The following is a 23541-nucleotide window of genomic DNA, read 5'->3' as shown; positions in this document are numbered from 1 at the left end:
GTGAGGCATTCACGAGGCAGCAGGTGAACAACAACTCTTTATTACCAGTTTAAACAGAAGCCTGGCTAACTGCCACTCCACCCCTATTTATACACTCAGCCACTAGGCGACAGCCAATAGGATTCAAGTATTAGTTCCTGCTTTAACACAAGTTAATGAGCATGTAGACAGAAAGTCTGGCCCTTAACAGACAGTCTTATGTTTTTTCAACATTTCCAAGTAATTCTCCTCAATACATTACACATCCAATTAAAAATATTCCTGGCTATCAATAGACATCCTCAGTCCTGCCCCAACTAGTGATATAAAGACCCAGCAGCCTGGATTCTATCTAGCTTTCATATATGCCAAAGAGAAAGGTAAATATTCTGAATGAGGTCATTCACTCACTACTGTATTACTCACTATTGGTAATGGAATATCTTCAAGTCTCCCAAAGGTCTATTAAAAAAAAAAAGTCATGCTTGAGCAATGTATAATACTTTTAGTATATTTACCAACCTCTTTACATGGTCATTTTCTGGGGCAATAAACTATAGTCCTGAAATTCAAAATAATCTTCTTTCAGATGCTTCTCTAAAAAGACCACTTGTATACAAGAATTCAATCCCAGACTATAAGTTGGGTAGGTAATGAGGCATACATCAAATCCTCTTCAAGACTGAAAGTGCCTCTGACTCTTACATGTACTCTAAAAAAAGGTGAAAACACAAGAGCCTTGGCCTAGGCAACTGTTTCCATGGAGAAGAGACATTAAGCACATCTGAGCTAACTTGAACGGAGAGGACAAACACCAACCCACAGAGAATTACCTCATGCGATATAATTAGCAACCATGTTAATTAAGAAATACTGGTTGCTGATTTAGGCAGAGATTTGTCCTCCAAACTTGCTGCTTGGCTCCTGGATGTTTTGTTACCAAATCAAGTACCATCTTCAATTGGGGGGGGGGCTGTTTTGCTTTGGGGGAGGGGTGAAGTGTGTTGTTCATTTATATAGGTCCTGGGTAGTCAGTTGGTCTTGTAACTAGCTGAATCACAGGACTGATTGAATCACAAGGCTGACTGAATCACAAGGCTGGTTCATTCACAAAACTGGTTCTGGACTTGTGACTTCTGACTGCTTACAAGGTGCGAAATTCAGCTGGTGAGGGGGTGGTCAGTTCTGCAGTCAATTGGTGCTTCGGATAGCCCCCTTCTTTATTGGTTCATACACTGGTTCTAAGTCAGTGTTGATGGACCTGTTGGTAGAACCAGTCACAAGACCAACTGACCACCCAGGACCTATATAAATGAACAAGACTCTTCACCCCCCCAAAACCCCACACTGAAGAGGTTACCTAGGCTGGTAATGAAACATCCAGGAGCCAAGCAGCAAGCTCAGAGGACAAATCTCTGCCTAAATGTACAACCTGAGTTATGAATATTCACCACATTTTATAAACTGGTTGCTGAATTCTTCCTGCCCAATTCATATTCCAAAGAGAGGAAGTCAAAGTTTGATCAATTTCTCTGTGATGCTACAACCCTATCTGAAAAGCTTTCGACAGCTGGGACTTCAGATAGATCAGATAATCAGACCCCATAAACTGAGTAGGTAATCCAGCAGCTTCAGTCAGAGGATGAGATCTGCTTTACACAGTGAAATCCATTGAAATCCTCCATGGTATTAAGGAAGGCTTAGTATACCTCATTCTTCTTTCAGAAGGCAGGCAGCTAAGAGTAGATAGATGCAAGCCCTCCCTTTGGATGATCTGGGGCAAAACCAGGTATTAGTAACAGTATATAAGATTAATCCTCTCCCATAAAGGAAAGTTTAATATAAGTTCTATGTTAATATAAGGCCTATTAAAATCTATTTATATCCTGCCTTTATTTTCTACAACTCAAGGCAGCAAACATAAAGCTCCTTCTTCCTATGTTCTCTACAACAACCCTGTAAGGCACTTTGTGATGAGAAAGGATGGCTTTCAAGCTTAAGGGGGGAACTCATAGTCTGCCAATTTAGTCCAGTACTTCAGAGGTCACCAACCTTTGTCGGTTGGCGGACCAGAGGAAAAGGGAGAGGGAAGCATTTTACACGCACGTACGGGGCCGGAGCACACATGCGTTGCAAACATGGTGGGGCTAGTGCCTGCGTGATACTCACTAGCTCTGCCCTGTTCTTGCATGGTGCAGTGCCTTGTTTCTGCGGCCCGATGTGGGAAAAAATGCATGAGCAGCAAACTGCCGTGCTCCCACCCCCAAACCTCATAACCTTTTGATACCCTTTATCCCAGTGAAGCAGCAAGAAGGTCATACCCTTTTGATTTAATGCCTCACCTACTGAAACAAATAATATGCTTAGTTCCTTCATATCTTTTCCTGTCTTTGTTAGTTCCTTCTCCTTTCATCTCCCTGTATTTGTTCTTTACCTGGACTTTGACCATGTAATGTGTTACTAGAAAATAGTTGCTTACTTGAAGAAATTTTCTAATGAAGAAACCTTTGTCAGCATGTATGTATGTGTATGTAACAAGAATATAAAAAGCAATAAACTCACAGAGTTTGTCAAGCTGTGTCCTGCAGCTTCAAACCTCTGCTTAAGACATGCCTGTGTCTTTTTCTTAGCATCTTACATCTGGCCCCCGAACAGGGACAGCCCTCCCCTGATGGAGCAACAGCCAACATACTTACCAGCGTCTGGAACAGACCCCTAAGTGCATTTTCGTCCTATGGGACCCCTCAGTGGTAAGTATGGGTTGCAATCTATCTCAGCACCAGCAGAAACATGTGCAGGAACTCAGATTCCTGTTACATAAATCAGGCGTGACAGCGCCTGAGGCAGACATAAGGAAGCTGGTGGAGGAGGTAGGAAAACATTGCCCTTGATATCCTGAGCGCTGGACACATAGGTTACGAGATTGGGAAAAGATAGGGCATACTTTAGATCTTGAATCTCGGGCTCCAGTACTGATATTACATCGATGGTATCAGTGCCATCAAGCAGTGGAAAAATTAGGCTCAAATGCTTCAGCAGGGTAACAATTAACTACAAGCCCCCCACCTGATTAGGATCAAGTAAAAAGTGTGCCTCCGAAAGCATCTTTTATTGGATCTTCAGCTCCTTCTGAAGAGGCTAATTCTTTTGCCTCCTTACGGCCATCATACACCCCCATAAGGAAAATATTAGAGGAACAATCTTGAAGTAGAAATATATATATGGGGAATATATATATGGGGAATCATCAGAGGAATTTAAAGAAACAAATTAAATCAAAATGTACTCCTCTGCAATGTGTTTTGAACAATTGGGATGTTTTGAAACTTCAAGTAGCTGTTAAGTTTAACCCTGTCAGACAATGTCTGGTCGTGCTTTGTGTTGATGTGTAGAAGTATAAATAATCTTTAACAAGACAACATTGACAAACTTTGTAAACCTCCAGTTGGCTAGTTTATCTGATAACAACTAAAGCCACGGAAGAAAAAGAAAAGAAAATTCAAAGAACTGAAAGCAAGTTTTTTCTTCTGCCTTTTTTCTCCTTTTAATCTGGCTCTATTCAATTTCCCTTTGTCAGAGGTGAGGACAGGAGACTGCTACTTTCCCCTCCCCCTTCACACCTTCAATATTCCTTTTAGTCTTTCCCCACTGTCTTTTGAAGTTGCTGGGATAAATTGGAAGTAACCATAAATGTTCCCCTCCTTTTTAATTAAAAGGGGAGGCCTGTTTTAGCCTCAAACCCCAAATTGATGTGTGTGTTTTTTGTTTATGTATATGTGTGTATATGTGTATATGTGTGGCCACCCAGAACATTACGCTTGGGCTTGGAATGGTGAGAAAAATAGGAGATGGTTAAAGGGCCCTATAAAAACCATATGTTTGGTTGGAATCATCTCATGATTTTTCTCGCTTCTTGCAGGACAAGCCATATGTCTAAATCAATGTTGTTTTAATAGTATTTGTGTATATATGTTTGTCTGTGTTGTTCTGTGTTATTTCCAAAACTTGGAAGAGGGTCAAAACCCTCTCTGATAACAACACACAAAAGGCCTTATTTAAAAATAAATGGTTTGCCTGGAGAAAGTATGAAATGAAATATTTGTATGTGGAATTGTTTATGCAAGCAGTTAGAATGGAAGTGAATGAGTTAATTTGCTGAGACCTAAGTGTGTGTGTTAGCCCTCAAACTCCACCCTCCACCCACTCCCTCCCCGGCTGTGAAAGAAATAGTAAACTGCAGATTTTATTGTTGTAAAAGTATATTGAAAAGCAATAGTAAGTGTTTGCATGAGAAGAGTGCCATGGAGAATGTGTGAGAGAATTTATGGAAAATGCATGTGAAGGAGAGAAAACTATTTTTTAGTGGTGAGAATTCTGTAACATTTATTTTTCTTTTCTTTTTTCCTGTCTCTTTCGTTTTTCCACTGGCTGTGTTGCCTTAAGAACGAGAGAGACAGAAAGAAGGGGGGGCTGCTCGTTTTAACTTTTTCTCTGCTTAGAATTCTGGTTTGAGAATGGTGGTGAAATTTAATGCCCACTCTTGCAGTTTCAGCTTGCAATTTTTTCCTCGAAAGAGGAGACAGTAATTGTTGGGTAATTTAGTTTAAATTGTTTAGTTAGACCTCTATATCCATCAACCAAAAAAAATGACTCTGAATTGTTTTGCTTAGATTTCTAAATGTTTAACCTACTTAATGGAAATTTGTTTCTATCTGAATGGAATTTGATTAAATTGGAATTTGACTTATTGACCAAAGGAAAACAACCTGAAGATCTCATTGTAGTTCCACCTGAAGCACTTGCCACGGTTGAACAAATTAATGATTAGCTGTGTTAGAAGCGCAAAAAGTATATTGTATTGAATGGCTTTACTTATCCCATCCCAAAATGTTTTATCTTTTATCCAGGCTGTTGCTGAAATAATAACCTTAGGACACAATCGAGCTTGTCGTTGAAATGGGACTGATTTAATTAATATTGTTCTTCCTATCCCAAAATTTGATTTTCAATTTTATTTTCAGAATAACTTATCTCTTCAGTACTCTTTAACTGACTATATAGGCTGTATTTCATATCATCTGCCTACACTGCAGTGCAATCCTCACCACAACGCTCAGAATTATCTGCTGCTATTTTAGCTTTCCACACATTTTCTCAACAGACTTTTAACTTAATCTCTGATTCTCATTAGGTGTGCCAACTTATTTTTAATCTTCCAGGTGCTTACATCACACCCAGGATTGACCCCAATCTTATGGCTTTGTTTTTAACTTTACAGCAACTGTTACAAGGCCAAAAGCATTTATACTTTGTTTCTCACATACGCATCGGTCCTTTAAGGACTGCCTTCTAAATAAATAAATAAATAAATAAATAAATAAATAAATAAATAAATAAATAAATAAATAAATAAATAAATAAATAAGGGATCAAGGGTACCTAATTTGGCATGGATAACTCGTCAAGTCAATAAAGTCCTAATAACTTTAAATCAGCTAAATATTTCTTTTCAAAACACTACTGCCTACCAGCATCATTTTCAGCAGAAAACTGTGCTCCCTAATCCATTGGTATATTATCAGCAATTGCCTGATAAAACCTGGTTAGGTCCAATTCCCTTATTAACTTGGGGGCGAGGCTATGCTGCTGTGCTTGCTCCTACAGGCCCTCTCTGGATTCCAGCCAGGTGTGTGCGGCCAGCCAAAGATGTTGTGGCATCAAGTCCAGAACCCAATACCGGAAATGAAGCAGGTGACTCTTCAGATAGCACAACGTCCCTTTTGCTCTCCCCATTGCAGTTGGCCAACAACCTGGGGCGATGCAAAGAACCTAACATCCAAAGCGCAGGAGGTTCTGCGGCAACAGGGAAAAAAACCTACACCAGAGAATTTATGCGCTGCCATATTTGTGGTTTTGACTGCAAATTCCTTAGTCATTCTTTGCCTCTCTTTCCTTCTTAATTGCGGTGTGGGGGCTCTAGCTCTCCCACCTCATCCTTTAGAATCACGGATGAAATATAATATTTGGGTGCAATTAGCTAATGTCACACAAGTGACAGACTTTTGTATTTCTGAATCATATGACATGGAAAATCTATTCTCTACCTGTCTTATACCTGTGTGTGTTCCAGCTTCAGTTTTAAAAAATTATACTGGTTTAAGCAATTTTCTATCAGACAATGAATTTCATTATGCAACTATGTCAAACTGGGGTCCTATCTCTTACATGTTACCCCTTGATGCTATTGTTTTACATACACCAATGGTAACTGTTCCTACAAATCTTACTTGTGCAAAAATTGTCAATTGTACTTCTTCATCTAAAAAACCTCATTGTATACATATCAGTTAAAGAATTTTAAATTGTACCTCCTTTCAAGAGGTATCCTTTAATTATGCACATATATGGTTATTCAATGTCTTTTTTCTCTACTTAATAAGATGTCTTACAGTATTAATACTCACTAACTACTCCAGCTTAGGATAATGTCCTCACTAATAAAATAGAGAAGAGTGAGATTCATTAGTATAATATCATTTTTCCTATCCTGGTAATTTTTGTTAAGTTTATGATTGTGGGAGAAGGAATGGTAGAACCTGGGGGTGGAGTCAAAAGAGGAATCAGCGTACAGTCTTTATGTTGCCAAGAACAACTACTGTGTTTCCCCAAAAATAAGACCAGGTCTTTTTCTTTTTTTTTTTGCCTCCAAAAGAGGCACCAGGTCTTATTTTGGGGGGATTTCTTTTATACTCACCTCCGGCACCAACAGCCCTGCCCAGCCGATCCATTTCTTCTGTGGCCAAAGGAGCAGTTTCATTCTGCAGCTGCATTCTGGCCTGCATTTCGCAGTCCTTTCCAGAAGGCCTATGCAGCTGAATGCTGAGCGAAATGCAGGCCTGGCTGCAGAAGATGTTGCAGAACCACACTTTCCACCCTCGCCCTAGATTGATTTTTTGGTGTGCGCCTCACCCCAAAACTAGCATTTTTGGGGTAGGGCTTATATTAGGCCCACACCAAAAATCAAGCTAGGGCTTATTTCGGGGTAGGTCTTACTTTTGTGGAAACACAGTACATCCAACCTCTCTTGAATTCCACTGACCTTATTTAATGCCAAGATATTGCTAACTTGTAACTGAGTAGATTCATCTGCATAATCATGATTAGTAATACATCAGTTTAATTGGAACTTCATGTGTGGTCCTATTCTTTCATGCCTGACATTACTGTATTATATTGTACATTTGTATGTTGTTGCTTATAGAGTCAGAGGACTTACAGCTAAAAAGGACATACAGTAATAAATAAACAAATACTGTCTGGAAGTTCAGGTTCACCTCAGACCTTAATAAAGGTAGATGTTGCCATACTAATTGATGCAATTATCTCTATTACTTAAAGAGATGCTAATATCAATGCATACTAAGATCAGAAATTGTTTCCTTGCTCTATGAAGCCACCAGAATTTTATTCATTTTTGTGCGTATGTGTATGTGTGAAATAAAAGATTTGTAGTCAGAATCAACCCCAGAAGAATTTCAGACAAATACCAAAGCAAAAATGTGCACATCAAAAAAGAAATGTAGACACGGAGGAGGAAGACAGTATGATGGATTCCAGAAGAGGCAATAATTCATTCTAAAATCCCCCACATTCTTCAAGACTTAGATTTCCATTTAAAAGGCCATTAAATACTGCAGATCTTTCTTCTTACTGATCACGTGGCTCTCTGGAAGTTCCTGAAGTAGATCCCCTTCGTCCATTGTTATTTTCCATGTTAAGGATGGCAAATGGTTCAACAAGTCAATATGTCCCCATATTGTGTACTTACAAGAACTCTAAAATATTCAGCTTTGTTATTTTCCAATAAAAGGAGCATTTAATCTACTTATATTTTAATGCTACTTTTTTCATTCAAAATAACCTAAAAAATATAGTGACCGGGTGACCTTGGGCCAATCACTCTATCTCAGTTCAACCCACCTCACAGGGTGAGGTTGTTGTGAAGAAAATAGGGGGAAGAAGGAGTACCAGTAGTCCTCGACTTACAACAGTTCACTTAGTGACCATTCAAAGTTACAATGGCACTGAAAAAAGTGACACGGCCATTTTTCACAGTTACAACCTTTGCAGCATCCCCGTGGTCATGTGATCAAAATTCAGATGCTTGCCACCTGATTCATATTTATGACATTGCACCATCCTGGGGTCATGTGATCCTCTTTTGCAATCTTCTGATAAACAAAGTCAATGGGGAAGCCAGATTCACTTAACAACCAAATTACTAACTTATCAACTGCAATGATTCACTTAACAACTGTGGTAAGAAATGTCGTAAAATGGGGCAAAATTCACTTAACAAATGTCTCACTTAACAACAGAAATTTGGGCCTCAATTGTGGTCATAGGTCGAGGACTACCTGTATTGTGTACATTTGCCACCTTGAGTTAATTATAAAATTATAAATGCAAGATAAAAATTAATTGATTGATTGATTGATTAAAAAGTTGATGAACTATGCAAACTGCTAAGAAGAGTACAAGCGCCTGCGGGCATCTATTTTAATTAACAGCCATTTTCTCATTGATTTCCATTTTAGCAATTTTTTATGAATGTAATCTCCTTGTATTGTTAAGCTTTGTTTTTTTCAATACTAACCCCATTTTTTTAAAAAAAACAGCACAAAGTAAATGCAAATTATTATGTTTTATTGTCCTTCATTACTTTAAAAAAGCAAAAAGCTGTCTGAATAAACCTTCGGGGCCATGGAATATTAAGATTCACTACTGATTTACTGGTCTTTAATTATATAATTTTTGCACACTGAGCCAGATCATAGTTCCTGAAACATGTTGACATCAATATGAGATGTCTGGCATATCAAATAAGTGTCATAAAGAAATGACACTTGCAAAACCTGAATTTTTGATAAAGCTTTTCTATTGTAATTTATGCGTTGGATGAAAATAGATCCTATTTACTAGGAAAAGTTTACTGAAATCCTCAAATGGTAGAAATTAAAATACACTTTAGCAATGAAATAAAGATCTGCATCTCATTTCTTCAGAGATCAAATGCTTTCAAAAACAAATAAAATAATATGAACAATAAAAGCAATAATGAGAATATAAGACCAACAATAATAATATATATTATTGTTGGTCTTGTATAACACATAGCCAAAATGTTTCCAAAATGTTTCCAAGGACTTTTGGAATACAGGTAGTGCTCGACTTACGATCATAATGGAGTCTGGTCATTACGGTCGTAAGTCATGACAGTCACAAAGCAGGTCATTACATAATCAACCTGATGCTTTGTGTTGGTTGTTAAGTCTATCACCATAGTCATTAAGTGAATCCAGTCATTAAGCAAACCTTGTTTGCTATGAAGCATAACCACTGGTTTTCAGTAAAAATGCAGTACATCGCAGTTATGCAACTATGGGACTCTACATATGGCCATAAAAGTTGGCTACATACCACGGTGGGATTCAAATAAATTAACAACCGGTTCTCAGAACAGAACCCTTTAAGAACTTTCCTGCTCATCATTAGTTGCGCTCTGTATAGCTAGACAGGAAAAAGTTCCAGAGCCACAAGCCCAGCTAATACTTGGTGGCCTCGTCCCCTTTCCCGTATGCACCAATCAGGAAACTAGAGAGATAAGCGTCTATTCCTGAAATTACCTCTGAGAAGCACCACCTAGTTTTCACCTGAGTGACGTGATCAAAAGCGTCCTGTCTCTCTTGGACTTTTGGGGGAGGGATTTTTTTTCCCCACCTGAAAGTTGAACAAAAACCAGACATATTCCAGAAAACACAGATTTATCATAACCAGTTCGTTGAACTCAACAAAAAAATTAGGTATCAGTTCTGCCCAACTGGTGAAAAACAATTGCATCTTCCCTCCACATAGATGCAGTTCCATTGAGGAATACACGTTGAGTGTGGTTGGTCAGTAGTTACGAATCTATCTGATGGTGATGCTGTCTAACCCACATTTTTCTATCGTATCAATTAGTAGGTTGTGGTCTACTTTATCAAATGCCTTACTGAAGTCCAGTAAATTATATACACAGCATTCCTCTGGTCCACTAATTTTGTCACTTTGTCAAAGAATGCAATAAGATTTGTCTGGCATGATCTGTTTTTGACAAACCCATGTTGGCTTTTGGTAATGACTTGGTTTGCCTCTAGTGTTCACTGATTCGTTGCTTGATTATTAGTTTGGTCTACAGGTTAAGGCACCAGGCCAGAAAGCAAGAGACCATGAGTTGGAGTCCCTTAAGGATGACCTTAAGCCAGACATTCTCTCAGCCCAACCCACCTGTTATTGTGGGGAAAATAAGAGGAGGAAGGAGTGTTGGATATGTTTGTCGCCTTGAGTTATTTGTAAAAATAATAAAGGCGGGATATAAATAATCAAATAAACAAAATACATCACTGGCATAGAATGGAGTATTTTCATGCTCATTCAGACATGACTCTTTCCTAACTGATGTTTACAAACAAATGGATCATTTTAGCATAACTCTTTTATTAAGCTACTACTAGTTATGTAGCTAATTATCAATGAATATATTCACAGTGGCTGTTTGGTGCTCAAACATAGATATTTTACTAGATTTGGTGAAGTTCTTTCATATTTCTTTCATATTTTATTTTTTTCATGGACCATCCCAACATGAATGGGAAGGTGGAAATATAAAAGTTCATAATGCTCAAAAAGGGGGAGGCTTGGTTGAAGAGATAGGAGCGTAAATATCATATGAAAAGAATAATGTGTAGAAATGTAGTCAATCAATCTCTCAAAAAGGTTGCTAGAAAAGATATAGAAGATAACAAAAGATATAGAAAAATGATTAAATTTAATAGAAATAAAGCAAAGGATAGAAAATTGTTTATCATAATAACATGGCACAGGGTAAAGCTCTGAAACTGAATGATGAAATAATTAGGAAAAATTAAAAAAGAAGCTTTACCTTACTCAACCAAATATATTGATGGTCTGCAATCTGAAGATCTTTAAAGGATTATTAGACGAATCTAGATAAGATGAAGGCTATATATTGTTGTTAGGCCATTAATTTCAGTATCTGACGAATAAAAGTAGCAGGTTCTACTTTTGAGCTTCCCAAAAACAATGGATTGGCCAATATGGGAAAGAACACTAAAGAAGATAAACCTTTTGACAATAAACAACAGTTTTCAACCCATTATATTGCTATTTATCTTCTTGCACTCTCAAACTACAGTATATGTATTTCTAGGCAGTATTCCCAGCCCTGATGTTTAAAGCAATATTATATAGAACTATCCAAGAAAAAGTAATGCAACAGAAGCCTGTGACACTTGATAAGTAAGAGCATGAAAGCCAATTTTATTATTCATTAGAGACATTCAGTAAAGTTTGTGTAAATACTCAAAATCATTAATGTTCCTGAGGTCCCACTAAATGGTAAGAACATGCCTACCCTATCCAATCTGGAAGAAGCGGCAGATACTCTCGGGGAAAGGTCAAATATGCTCAATATGGCAGATAATTAATTGTTAACATTAGTTGACATCCTTTGCCCAAACACAAGTCCCAATGATCACAGGATAATTGCCTTCTTCATAAATTTGTTTAAATACTTCCCACTCTAGCCTATAGCCCTGGATAGAGGTGCATAGTATTAGAATCTTAGCAGTGGTGGGATTCAGCTGGTTTGCACCACTTCGGCAGAACCAGTAGCTAATTTTTTGTTGCCCAGGCCCAGAATGGACTTCCGAAAGCGGCATCCACACAGAGAACCGGTTGTTCACATATTTGAATCCCATCACTGAATCTTAGATAGGGGTGCTTGGTGTGTGAATACATTTCATGTGGTCAGAAGTGTATAGCTTGTCACCATAGCAGAACAAAAGACAGATGGGAATCTGGCTTCCTGGCCAAAGGAGAGAGTCATCCTGGCCCATTGTATCACTGAGATAATACAAATTTTCATTTCATTATAAACAGGGCTCATATTTCATACCCAGCACTGACAGACACTCTTTAGTAATTACGTCATATCTTTTCTACGGTAAATATAAGTACTTGAGTTTGCCTTTATACAAATGACTGAATTTCCTCTAAATAATTATTAGTAGTATAGTTTTTTCCACAGTTTTTAGCATTATAATAGTTCTATATTTTAGATTAGTAATTTTACCATTCTATTTTTCTAAATAATAATTTAATTGTCTTATTCAAATGGCATAATGCCTTACTATATTAATTTTAAAGGCCAAAATTCTTAATTTTACAATTTTGCTTGTATTGTTATATGACATTATAGCTTGTTTAACTCTAATAAATTTCTGTGCTATATAGGCTGCATTGATATTCACTGAGTTAAGTCTGACTCTTTTTTCAAAGAACTGTTTTGCGGTCTCTGAACAAAATAAATTGATTGATTGGCCAATTGGGGCTGTGTCCTTGGTAATCTATTTTTGAAGACTTTTTTTATACTGTTAATTAAGGGAAGCCTAACACTTTGAATCCAGTGTGAGCATCCTCCCTGTATCTGTTGGGTGTTTTTTTAAAGAAGCTGCAACTTTAAGAAAATCTGCTATGCAAAATCTTAAGCATCCTTGCTTGCTTCAGATCCAAATACTGGAGACCTCTAGCCCTTGAACTGCTGATAGTCACCCACCCAAGCTTTTGTTAGTGAAACAAGATCAGGTGCTGACATTTGCTACAAGCATTTAGGCATTTATTCAGGGAAACTGCCTTGCATTTAACTTGATACGTATACACATGTAATCTTATACACAAAATCTCCTTCATAAGGTAATGTGATAAATCCTTTTAAAAATGTTCAGGACTTTTAAAAACTCATTTTCCTTTTATGTAATTCAGTTTTAGAACACTGCTTTTGAAAACATCACACAGGCAGTGCACATACAGTATTTTCCTGACTGAAACTGGCAGAATTACTGCAATTTTTGCTCCCAGACTTATGTCTTATGCTATTTTGAAGATGTTTGTCCCTGAAAAACTATAAATTGCATCCCCTCTTTTAAAACAGACCATTCATTATTAGGCTTCAAGGAAAAAGGCTGAAAACATCAGTTGCCCCATTATACAGAAAGCCAACTCTGTGTAGTAAATGGCATTCCACAGTCTAAATATATTGTCTCCCAAGTCAACAATTTTAGTTCAGAGAACTGCTGACACATTTCTAGCTTTATTTAGATATTTTTCTGTAGGGCTGTGCAGTAATCCAGATTTGAAGGACAAAAATGTGATTTGTGGGTATGCCCATAACATTTAGCAGGAACAGCGTGAAACAGCTAATCTATTCCTATGGAGCTGTCTTCTATGGTTCCCATAAAATCCTGGGAAAACACATCCAGGTAGTCCATAACTGATTACCATAATTACAAGTATAATTGACCCCAAAATTTCTGTTGTTAAGTGAAACATTTGTTAAGTGAGTTTTGCCCCATTTTACGACTTTTCTTGCCACAGTTGTTAAGTGAGATATCAATTATAGACTTAAGAAAAACACAACCATACTTCTTAAATAAAATAATGGCATAAGGAGGAATAAAGAGGAAGTATCCATTCTTGAATAAAAGATGTTTTTTTAAAATTAAGAGAGAAACCTAAACATGTCAACTATATGACTATAACTAATGCTGAAGTTTTAAAAATATAAGTAGCGATTAAAAAGGGGCAGAACAGCATTAAATCAAAAGGGGAAGCTAAAATTTCCTATAGCCCACAGTTCTGGCAAACCCTGAAAATCCTATTTGCATAAGGAAAAAAATTACAGGCTGCATTTTAATAAATTGGACTTTAAGAGAGCTAATTTCAATAAACTTAGAGAGAGCTTGGGAAGGATTCCACGGATGAGAATCCTCAAGAGGAAAACAACTCAAGAAGCTTGGGAAATTTTGAAAAGTGACATTATAAAAGCCCAGTCTAGCACAATACCAATGAAGAAGAAAAATAACAGCTCTCAAAAGAAACCATCATGGCTGCATAAAGAACTCTCTGATAAATTGAAAAACAAAAAGGACAAATATAAAAAGTGGAAAGAGGGGCACATAACTTATGCAGAATATCAGCAAATAGCCCAAGCCTGCAAAGGTGAAATGAGGACAGCTAAGGCTCAAAAAGAACTAAGGTTTGCAACAAAAGTAAAAAATAACAAAAAAAGCTTCTTTCAACATGTAAAAACAAGAAAAAAAGTTAAGGAAATGATTGGTCCATTAGTGGGAGAAAATGGAAAGAAGGTGACAAGCAACAGGGAGAAAGCACAACTACTTAACTCATTTTTTGCATCTGTCTTTACACAAAGGGAAAAAACAATCCAACCTATCAAAAACAGTACCATAAAAAACAGATTTCAAACCCAAGTTAAGATATGCAAGAAAATGGTAAGTGAGCACCTGTCCACCCTAGACGAGTTCAAATTATCAGGACCAGGTGGATTACACCCCAAAGTTCTGAAGGAACTGGCAGATGTGATCTCAGAACCACTGAACTATATCTTTCAAAGATCCTGGAGTACTGGGGAACTACCAGAGGACTGGAAAAGAGCTGATGCCGTTCCCATCTTCAAAAAAGGGGAAAAATGGATCAAGGAAACTATAAACCTATCAGCCTGACCTCAATACCTGGGGAGATTCTGGAAAAGATAATCAAGCAATGAATCAGTGAATACCTAGAGGCAAGCAAAGTCATTACCAAAAGCCAACATGGGTTTGTCAAAAACAGATCATGCCAGACAAATCTTATTGCATTCTTTGACCAGGTGACAAAATTAGCGGATCAGAGGAATGCAGTGGATATAATTTACTTGGACTTCAGTAAGGCATTTGATATAGTAGACCACAACCTCCTACTTGATAAGATAGAAAAATGAGGGTTAGACAGCATCACCACCAGATGGATTCGTAGCTGGCTGAATGGCCGTACTCAGCGTGTGGTCCACAATGGAACCGCATCTATATGGAGGGAAGTGTGTGGTGGGGTGCCCCGGTGCTCTGTTCTGGGCCCAGTGCTCTTCAACATCTTCATTAATGATTTGGATAAGGGGATAGATGGGGAACTCATCAGATTTGCAGATGACACCAAGCTGGCATGAATAGCCAACACTCCAGAAGACAGGCTTAATATACAGAAGGATCTTGACTTGAACATTGGGCACTATCTGACAAAATAAAATTCAATGGAGAAAAAAGTAAGGTTCTACATTTAGGCAAGAAAAACCAAATGCACAGGTATAATAATGGTACCTTGCTCAATAGTAGTAACTGTGAGAGGGATCTTGGAGTCCTAGTGGACAATCGCTTAAATATGAGCCAACAGTGTGCTGCAGCTGCCAAAAAAGCCAACACAGTGCTAGACTGCATTAACAGAGGGATAGAATCAAGATCACTTTATGACCACATGGCTTAACAAAGAAGTTGCCAGCCCCAGCTATCATCATTAATCCATGGCTACCTGTGATGACTTTTTAAAGAGAAAGTATTACTATACTATAATTTTCATCCCAAGCTATTTGGATGCATTTATGTTTTCATGTTTTTTTTTATTGGTGTGGTCTTAACCTGACCTAACTTCTAGAATTAGATGTTGTACGGTATTTTCCTACAGTCATACCCTTGTTCTGTTCTGGTAACCAGCAGTGTTGCTTCAAAATTATCTTTTGGTCTGAGTGTGGCAGAATATTATAAATTTCATTACATGATGATTTGAAGCACAATCCCTCAAAGTGCCCTGAATAATGAAAAATTTGTCTGTATGTTTATATGTGCTTGTGTGTGTTTGCTTGTGTTTGTGCGTCTGTGTGTGTGTGGAGGGAGGGAGGGAGGGAGGGAGGGAGGGAGGGAGAGAGAGAGAGAGAGAGAGAGAGAGAGAGAGAGAGAGAGAGAGAGAGAGAGAAATGCATTAGCCGGCTAATATGCAGTATAGGTTGAAATACATAGCTTGGCGGTTTTACATTTAGAACATATGCACATCTTGGGTATTCCTTATCACAACAAGATACTTCTACATTCTCTCTGCTTAATCATTTCTAACAGAAATTGGGGTTTAGGGAGTAAGTATCTATCCTTGAGGTTAACTGAAGTTTAACTTTCTATGCAGGCTAAAGTGAATGCTTCCTTCATTCATCTTTTATTAAGAAATTTGCCTAAATATAATCCCTAAAGGTCTAAGAATGAATGAATGAATCAATCAATCAATCAATCAATCAATCAATCTGTGTAGAGTGTGTATATGTGTCTTTGTGTGTATGTATGTGTGTATGTGTATGCATAAGTATGTAAATAATATATACATGTGTGTATATGTGTATGATATAAGATTAAAATTCTATCACAACATTGGTATGGCACTAGTGCGTTGGCACTGATGAGTCAGATGTCAATTAAAAAAAAAGAGTGGCAAAAAAGTTGAGGACTTCATTGCACCAAGGCTAAATGGTAACCAACAACGGGAGTTCATTGTGTCGAGGCTCAATCAGCAAGCCACGGTGTACCCAATAAAATCAACCGCTCTCTATCCCTCTATGAATGACATAGATGCTGACACAGCAGCCCTTTGCTCTGCTCTTCCCAGAAAGCTAAAACATCTACAGACCTACTGCAGATGTTTCTATACAAAATGAACTCCTGCTGAATTCACTGGGGCTGAAGAATGCAGCCTAGAGGAAGAAAGAGATCCAAGAAGGCCCCAGAATGCTTGTGATGGACTGTAAGTATACAAATAAATAGACACAAGAATGCAGCAGGTGAAGAGAGGATTATCCAAGAAAGGCACCACCCAGAGCCTCATTGTTTGAATTGGGCAGTCTTACAAAACTTATCTATTAATAAATAAATAAGCAGACAAACTTATGGCAACAGTACCAGAATTATTTCACACCAATAAAAATAAGCTGTATCTTTTTTTTTCTGGTTAATGCAGCTGCTTCTTAAATTACTTCCAGATGCCTCTGCAGGGTGCAAAGTGGCTGTGCAAGCATACACATGCAAAGATAGTCACTCAGGAGCATGGCTGGCTGGGGAATTCTGGGAGTTGACGTCCACAATTCTTAAAGTCGCCAAGGTTAGACACCTTTGCTTTATATATTCAGAAGTACTTCACCCAATAGAAAACCTATGAGCAGCAGAAAACTAATAAGCCGTGCAAGTTCTCTCTGCAGTTTTTACAAGGTTTGTGTATCTCTATAATACATACTGTACATTGTATAAATGCAATGCTAAGACTGGATTATCACAGGGTAAATCCAATTAGAAGATTACTTCCAAAACTGATAAGGTTTATCAAGCTATTAATTCAATCCCATTTTACTTGGTTGTATTTCAGACCAGTTAATTTTTTAGCACAATCAGTTAAACTAAAAAATAGCACATTGTTGTTTTTTGTGCATATAAATCAGGCTATCAGTTAAAGAAATCTTAAGGGCTTTAATCAAATCAGCTGAGCAAATCTAAAAATATCTGCATGATATTTACACAAAGACATGAAGAAAACACTTTATTTTGTTTTTAAGCAATGCAGTCATGTTTAGAGAAAATATTTTAGAAGAAATATAAGTATCACTTTACAAAATAGGCTCGCTAACTTTTCTTTTACACTTTGCATTCAACCAATGCATGTCTCCTTATTGTGGGCATGTCTTAAGCAAAACGCTAGTTGATCTATCGTATTTATATACATTATTTTGTTACAATGGATTTTAATATCAGAAATTACAGGTAGTGACCAAGTTACAATGGCATGGAAAAAAGTGACATTTTTCACTTTTACATTTACGACAATTGCAGCATCCCCATGGTAACATGATCAAAATTCAGATGCTTGGCAACTGACTCATATTTACAATACAAAGGTTTCATAAAAGGGGGACATGTGATCCCCTTTTGTGACTTTTGATAAGCAAAGTCAATGGGGAAGCCAGATTCACTTAACAACTGTATTGCTAGCTTAACAATCGCAATGATTCATTTAACAACTGCGGGAAGAAAGTTTGTAAAACGGGGCAACTTTCACTTAATAACTGGGCTTAATTGTGGTCATAAGTCGGGGACTACCTATACTATTTTATGAAAATGCTGAGAATTATATGTAAAATTATAAAATCACCACTGCCATTTCTAAAATAAAAGACCAATGAGACCTCTTTATATAACAGCATCCAAGCATCACTGTGATGATTTTTTATGAATGAAAATGAACTATATATCACTAAAGACAGGATATTGTACACCAACAGTGAACACATTGGATTTACCTTTTTTCCACGCAATGAGAATTTTCTTCATTACTCACATATTCAGGTTGCCACTGGAAATGATCTTCCTTTTTCTTCACCTCCTGGTTTATCAATACGGTATATGTCATCCTTCTCCATGCCAACCTGCCTAGTCATTCTCTTGCTTCTGATGAGCTACTCAGCAATGCCTTGCTTTTCCCTGGAGCTATCATATGCCTAATGGTAGGACTTATCTTACACTCTCATCCTTTTCTCATCCAGACTACACACTGCCAGCAATTGTGCAACCTCCCCCCCACCCCCGTCCTTTGATATCATTTCACTTTAGCAACTAACATCTATGTCACTTTTATTTCATAAAGTCTCCTTCAAGTCTAACTCAACTGATGATGACTTTACGGACAATCCATGTAGCTTTCCTGGCCATGGTGGAGAAGTCATTTCCACTGATCATGTGCAAAATGTTTTCCAACTTCCAGTTTCACCTATAATCTTAGTATTTCCAGGTGGTGTCCAAATCAAGTACTAATCCAATCCAATCCCGCTAAATGTTCAAGATCAGTCCATACGATTGATGTTGTCATCTAGCTGATCTCATTGCATGGATTTATATTAGGTTTTTAAAGATTTTATTTAATCCCACCTTTATTACTTTTTATAAAGAAGTCAAAGGCAGTGAACATGACTAATGTGCTTTCCTCCTTCTATTTTTCCCTACCACAGCCCTGTGGGGTGAATTTCTGTTCCTATCAGCAATAGTCAGCTTTCTTCAATAAGTTCACTATCTTCAGTGGGAATTATGAGAGTTGTAATCCAACATATCTGACATAAACAGAAATTTCTACTAAACTTTAGAGCCAGGACCCAGAAGGTTTGGGGGAACAAGGTCAAATTTTCACTCACGTCCACATACCAAAGAATGTTGCCAGTTTGGAGTAATGGTGAAGGCACCGGCCTACAAACCAGGAGACTGTGAGTTCTAGTCAGTGGTGGGATTCAAATATGTGAACAACTAGTTCTCTGTGTGGATGCCGCTTCCGGAAGTCCATTCTGGGCCTGGGCAACAAAAAATTAACTATCGGTTCTGCCAAACTGGTGCGAACTGGCTGAATCCCACCACTGATTCTAGTCCTGCCTTAGCCAGACTAGGTGACTTCAGGTTGGTCACTCTCTCTCAACCAAGCCCACCTCAGAGGGTTGTTTTGTTCTTGTGGAGAAAATAGAAGGAGGAAGGAGAAATATGTATGTTCACTGCCTTGAATTACTTATAAAGTAATAAAGGCAAGATTTAAAAAAGTCAGTTAAATAAGTAAATATTCACAGGGAAGAATCCAGCCATTTCAGTTACCACTGATGTTTTCTATGGGCATTTCTGTCAAAATTGAGTACATACATACATAGATTCATTGAGTTATACTTATTCCCATACTAGTGCATATCAGAATTCACCTTTAGGTTTCTATTATTTGTAAAATATAATATATGGACATAAATATGAATTTAGAATTCACGATTTGATTAATTTACCATAAATACCTATCTGCAATCTGCATTATGAGATTATAAATCTTTGCTTGTATCTCTTCAATAATATGCAAAGAAAAAATACAGATTGCTCAGTGACATGCACAGATTAGATACGTATCAGTTTCTTTTTAGGCAAACCTGATTGACCCAGATCAAATATATCTTTCTAGACAGAAATGGATGCCTATGATGGATCCCATTGACAGGTAAATTATAAAAGGATGTAAACAAATGTAATAAAGAATTGCTAGTTTTTAAAAAAAATGTAAAGATGTTCATGTTTCTTTTTAAATGTTTTTTTTCTTAATATGAACCTAGCTATTCAGTGCAATATGCATGTTTACCCTCAAATATAAAAAAAACCCAAAAGTCGTGTCTATACATAGCATGTATTGCCATATTTTGATCAGTAATACATTTAAAATATCAGATCCCTAATAACTTTTAAGCTTCTTTGTTGACCAGTGCTGGTCCCTGTATCACTTGAATCACTGCCATTTCAGTCTTATCCTACATTTATAGATCCAGATTCAAAACATTTGGCCTACAATACACTTCTTTTTAGATGAAATAGTTCAGAAAATATCACGAAGCAAGGAGATCTGGTGGGTATTTTCCTTCCCTTTCTTTTTTAAGCATACATGGCATATGCCAGGAATCAAGACAGAAAACAAAAAAGATGGTACCATATTGAGATGGGGGAAATGAAGAATGAGATCAGCCGGTTTCCCAACTCACCTCTCTCAGCTGCTCCAGCTCCTGTTTGAGGACATCATATTCAGCTTCTAGCTCATCATACTGCTGTTTAAGGGTCAGCTTCTCTTCCAAGACCACCAGCCCATATTCAGCCGCCTGGATCTTTTCATGGGTGGTCTCTGTCAGTTCTTTGGTCAAGCGCTCAATCTCAGATTTATAGTGATCCACAGTCTCCAAGATCTTTTCTGCAGCCATGGCTTTGGAGGACGGCGGTGGCAGCCAGGGAGGAGGTGGGGGGAGGGGAGGAACAGGAGAAAGAGATAGAGAATGAGAGGAAGAAAGAAGGATGGAGACAGATGGGAAGAAGTGGAAGGGAGGGCGAGGGAGGGAGGGAGGCAGCCACAGGATGGAGGGATGGAGGGACGGACAGCAATTCGCCCTGGATGTTGTTGGGAAGCAGCCAGCTACCTCAGCTTAAGGCCAAGGGAGAGGGTGGGATGCAAGATGAAGAAGTAGATGCGAGGGGAAGGAGTCCAAGGCTCCCCAAAGCTGCTGCGCCGTTTGTCCTTCGGCCGCTCCACATCGGGACAGCATAATTGCGCTGGGGAAGGAGGAAAAGGAGAAATCGGGAGGGAGCCTGTTTCGTTGCCCTCCCCACCCCCCCCGCGCTCAATTTTTGCTTATTCAGAGGCCTCGGTCCGCCATGTCTCCAGGGCAGCTTCTCCGCAGTCTCTCTCTCTCTCTCTCAACTGTCCACCTGCTCTCCCTCTCCCTTTCCCTCTCCGGGCTGCTGCTGGTGCTGGTGCTGCCGCCGCTGCAGCGCCAAAGGGGGCGGGGGAGATGCTGGAAATGCAAGTCAATCAATAAAGCAGGCAGCCCTGGCTATATATGGTGCAGCTTCAGCCTCCTGATCCCCTGGAATCGAATGGGGAAGGAAGGAAGGAAGGAAGGAAGGAAGGAAGGAAGGAAGGAAGGAGATAGGCTATTACCAAACAGCTGCGGAAGGGAAGCGACCATCCAAGAACGCCTCCGATTGCCTCGCCGGCCTCGTCCTCCCTCTTCTACGAGCGGCTGGGCGAAAGGACAGCGGGACCGATGACGAACGCCTTTCCCTCCTCCTCCTCCTCCTCCTCCTCAGGGCATCACTCTTCCCACACTTGTAAGGAACGAGCAGGCGGAGGAAGGCTGCGCTCCTCTACCGCATTTCCCGGCTTTCTGCTCCCTCCTTTCAGAGACCTGCTCAAAGGAGGAACCCGTGTAGGTCTTCAACCTGCCACTAAGATGGTGGAAAGGATCCAGGTGCTTCCTTACCTGGCCAGTGTTTCCCATTCCCCCCTCCCCGGGAGGATGATCGGTCCTTCTTATTTCAACAAGAAATAGGGTAAAGCACCCCGCCCAATATGGCAGTTGAGGCATGGACAGGGTTTGCAGTCTGCTGAGCCCTAATATGATTGGTTTGGGCTTGGTGGGTTGTGTGAACTCAGCCATTGGGATTTTTTTTCCCCCACAAGCCACAGTTTAACAAACTATATACTAATGCTAGGGGTGTATCCTTTCCCTGGGATACATAAGGAAAGGAACAAATTGTGAAAAAAAAAGTGAATTCCATGCTGGAGATCTTTAGGAAAGGGCATGACAAATTAAAATGCCAACATTGTAATGCCCCTCCAATAGGGGAAAGTCCACATCTGGAACACTGGTTCTGATGGCCACATGTGGAAAAGCTGGGGGGAAAGTACAGAAGAGAGCTACTAGCCAGTTTGAACATTTTCCTTAGGAAAAAGAGATTAGAATGCCAGGGATTTTCTATCTTAACAATAAGACAGTTGGAGGGGGAACATATGATTGAAACATTAAAAAATCATGCATAGCATAGGGAAAGTGGTCGTGAAGATTTTTTTTCTGTCAGAATCTTAAAGCTGTCTGGGAGGACATTTAAAAGAGACAAAGCATTTTTTCACACAGTGCAAAATTAATCTCTGGAATTCATTGCCACAAGGGAAGGTTCTGGCCATTAACTTGGATGCTTGTCAAATGCACTTGGATAAACTTTGGATGAACAGACCAAGAAGTGCTGCTCGACCTGAAGACTCAGTGTATCCCCTGGATTGGAAGCAAAGATACCTCCAAATTCCAGATGCAGGAAAACAAGGAGAGGGAAAGGAGGCGTCCATACCTCTTGCTTACACGCATGGTAGATATCTTTGGCGACTGTGGGAAAGAGATGCTGTACTAAGATGAGTCTCAACCTGATCCAACATGGAAGGTCTTATGTTCAATGTAATGATAAGTAACATGGCGTATTGTACAATATAGACCAGGGGTAGGCAACCTTGGTTCTTTTATGACTCGTGGACTTCAGCTCCCAGAATTCCTGAGCCAGCCATGCTGGCTCAGGAATTCTGGGAGTTGAAGTCCACGAGTCATAAAAGAGTCAAGGTTGCCTACCCCTGGTATAGACCTACTTAATCTGACCAACCTCAAAGCAATGTTCTATTTTTCTCTACATTCTGCAGCGTCAGTAATACCAAACATGACATTATTTCTAATGGAAATATTAAAAGGAGAGTAGAAAATAGAAAAGAGAGTAACTACCGGTATTTATGCCGTCTTAAAGCATGATAATATTTTGCTTTGAGTGGGATATGTTTCCCAGTGCGGTAGCAGTCTCTTCATAAGATGGCTTCTCTTTTAGCCACATTACTTCTCTTTCATTCCCAAAGGTGTTTTCCTGATAGATCACAGGAATATTCCCCATGCTCGATTATACACTCAGAAAACCTTCATTATTTTTGAGCCTAATAATCCCAAAGGTTTATTAATTGCTGTGCTGATTACATAATTTGCCATTACAATGGACAACTCAACAAATCAACTGCTTCCCATAAATGAATAAACAAGCCTGGATGGTCAAAGAACTCTCTTACAAAAAACCGTTCTGCATACCTTTAAATTTATGAGTAATTTATCAGATAGCAATAACACTTAGATTTATATACCGCTCCATAATTGCTTTACAACCCTAAGTGGTTTACAGAGTCAACATATTGCCCGCAATAATCTGGACCCTCATTTTACCGACC

The 23541-nt window shown here is 38.7% G+C and overlaps 1 protein-coding gene across 4 annotated transcripts in view; it reads right to left on the bottom strand.

The window, feature by feature from the left end:
* Positions 1–20713, bottom strand: part of BICD1 (BICD cargo adaptor 1) — a 108765-nt gene extending 88052 nt beyond the window's left edge. For all 4 annotated transcript variants that reach the window (XM_029284074.1, XM_029284075.1, XM_015815669.1 and 1 more), the window contains exon 1: positions 20501–20713. In XM_029284074.1, the coding sequence (XP_029139907.1) occupies positions 20501–20713 (213 nt within the window). The remainder of the gene's footprint in view (positions 1–20500) is intronic.
* Between the last annotated feature and the right edge of the window lie 2828 nt (positions 20714–23541).

This window comes from Protobothrops mucrosquamatus, unplaced genomic scaffold, assembly GCF_001527695.2.
Source record: "Protobothrops mucrosquamatus isolate PMUCROS unplaced genomic scaffold, P.Mucros_1.0 scaffold363, whole genome shotgun sequence".
Classification (NCBI taxonomy): domain Eukaryota; kingdom Metazoa; phylum Chordata; class Lepidosauria; order Squamata; family Viperidae; genus Protobothrops; species Protobothrops mucrosquamatus.
This window is presented reverse-complemented; position numbering and strand designations above follow the sequence as displayed.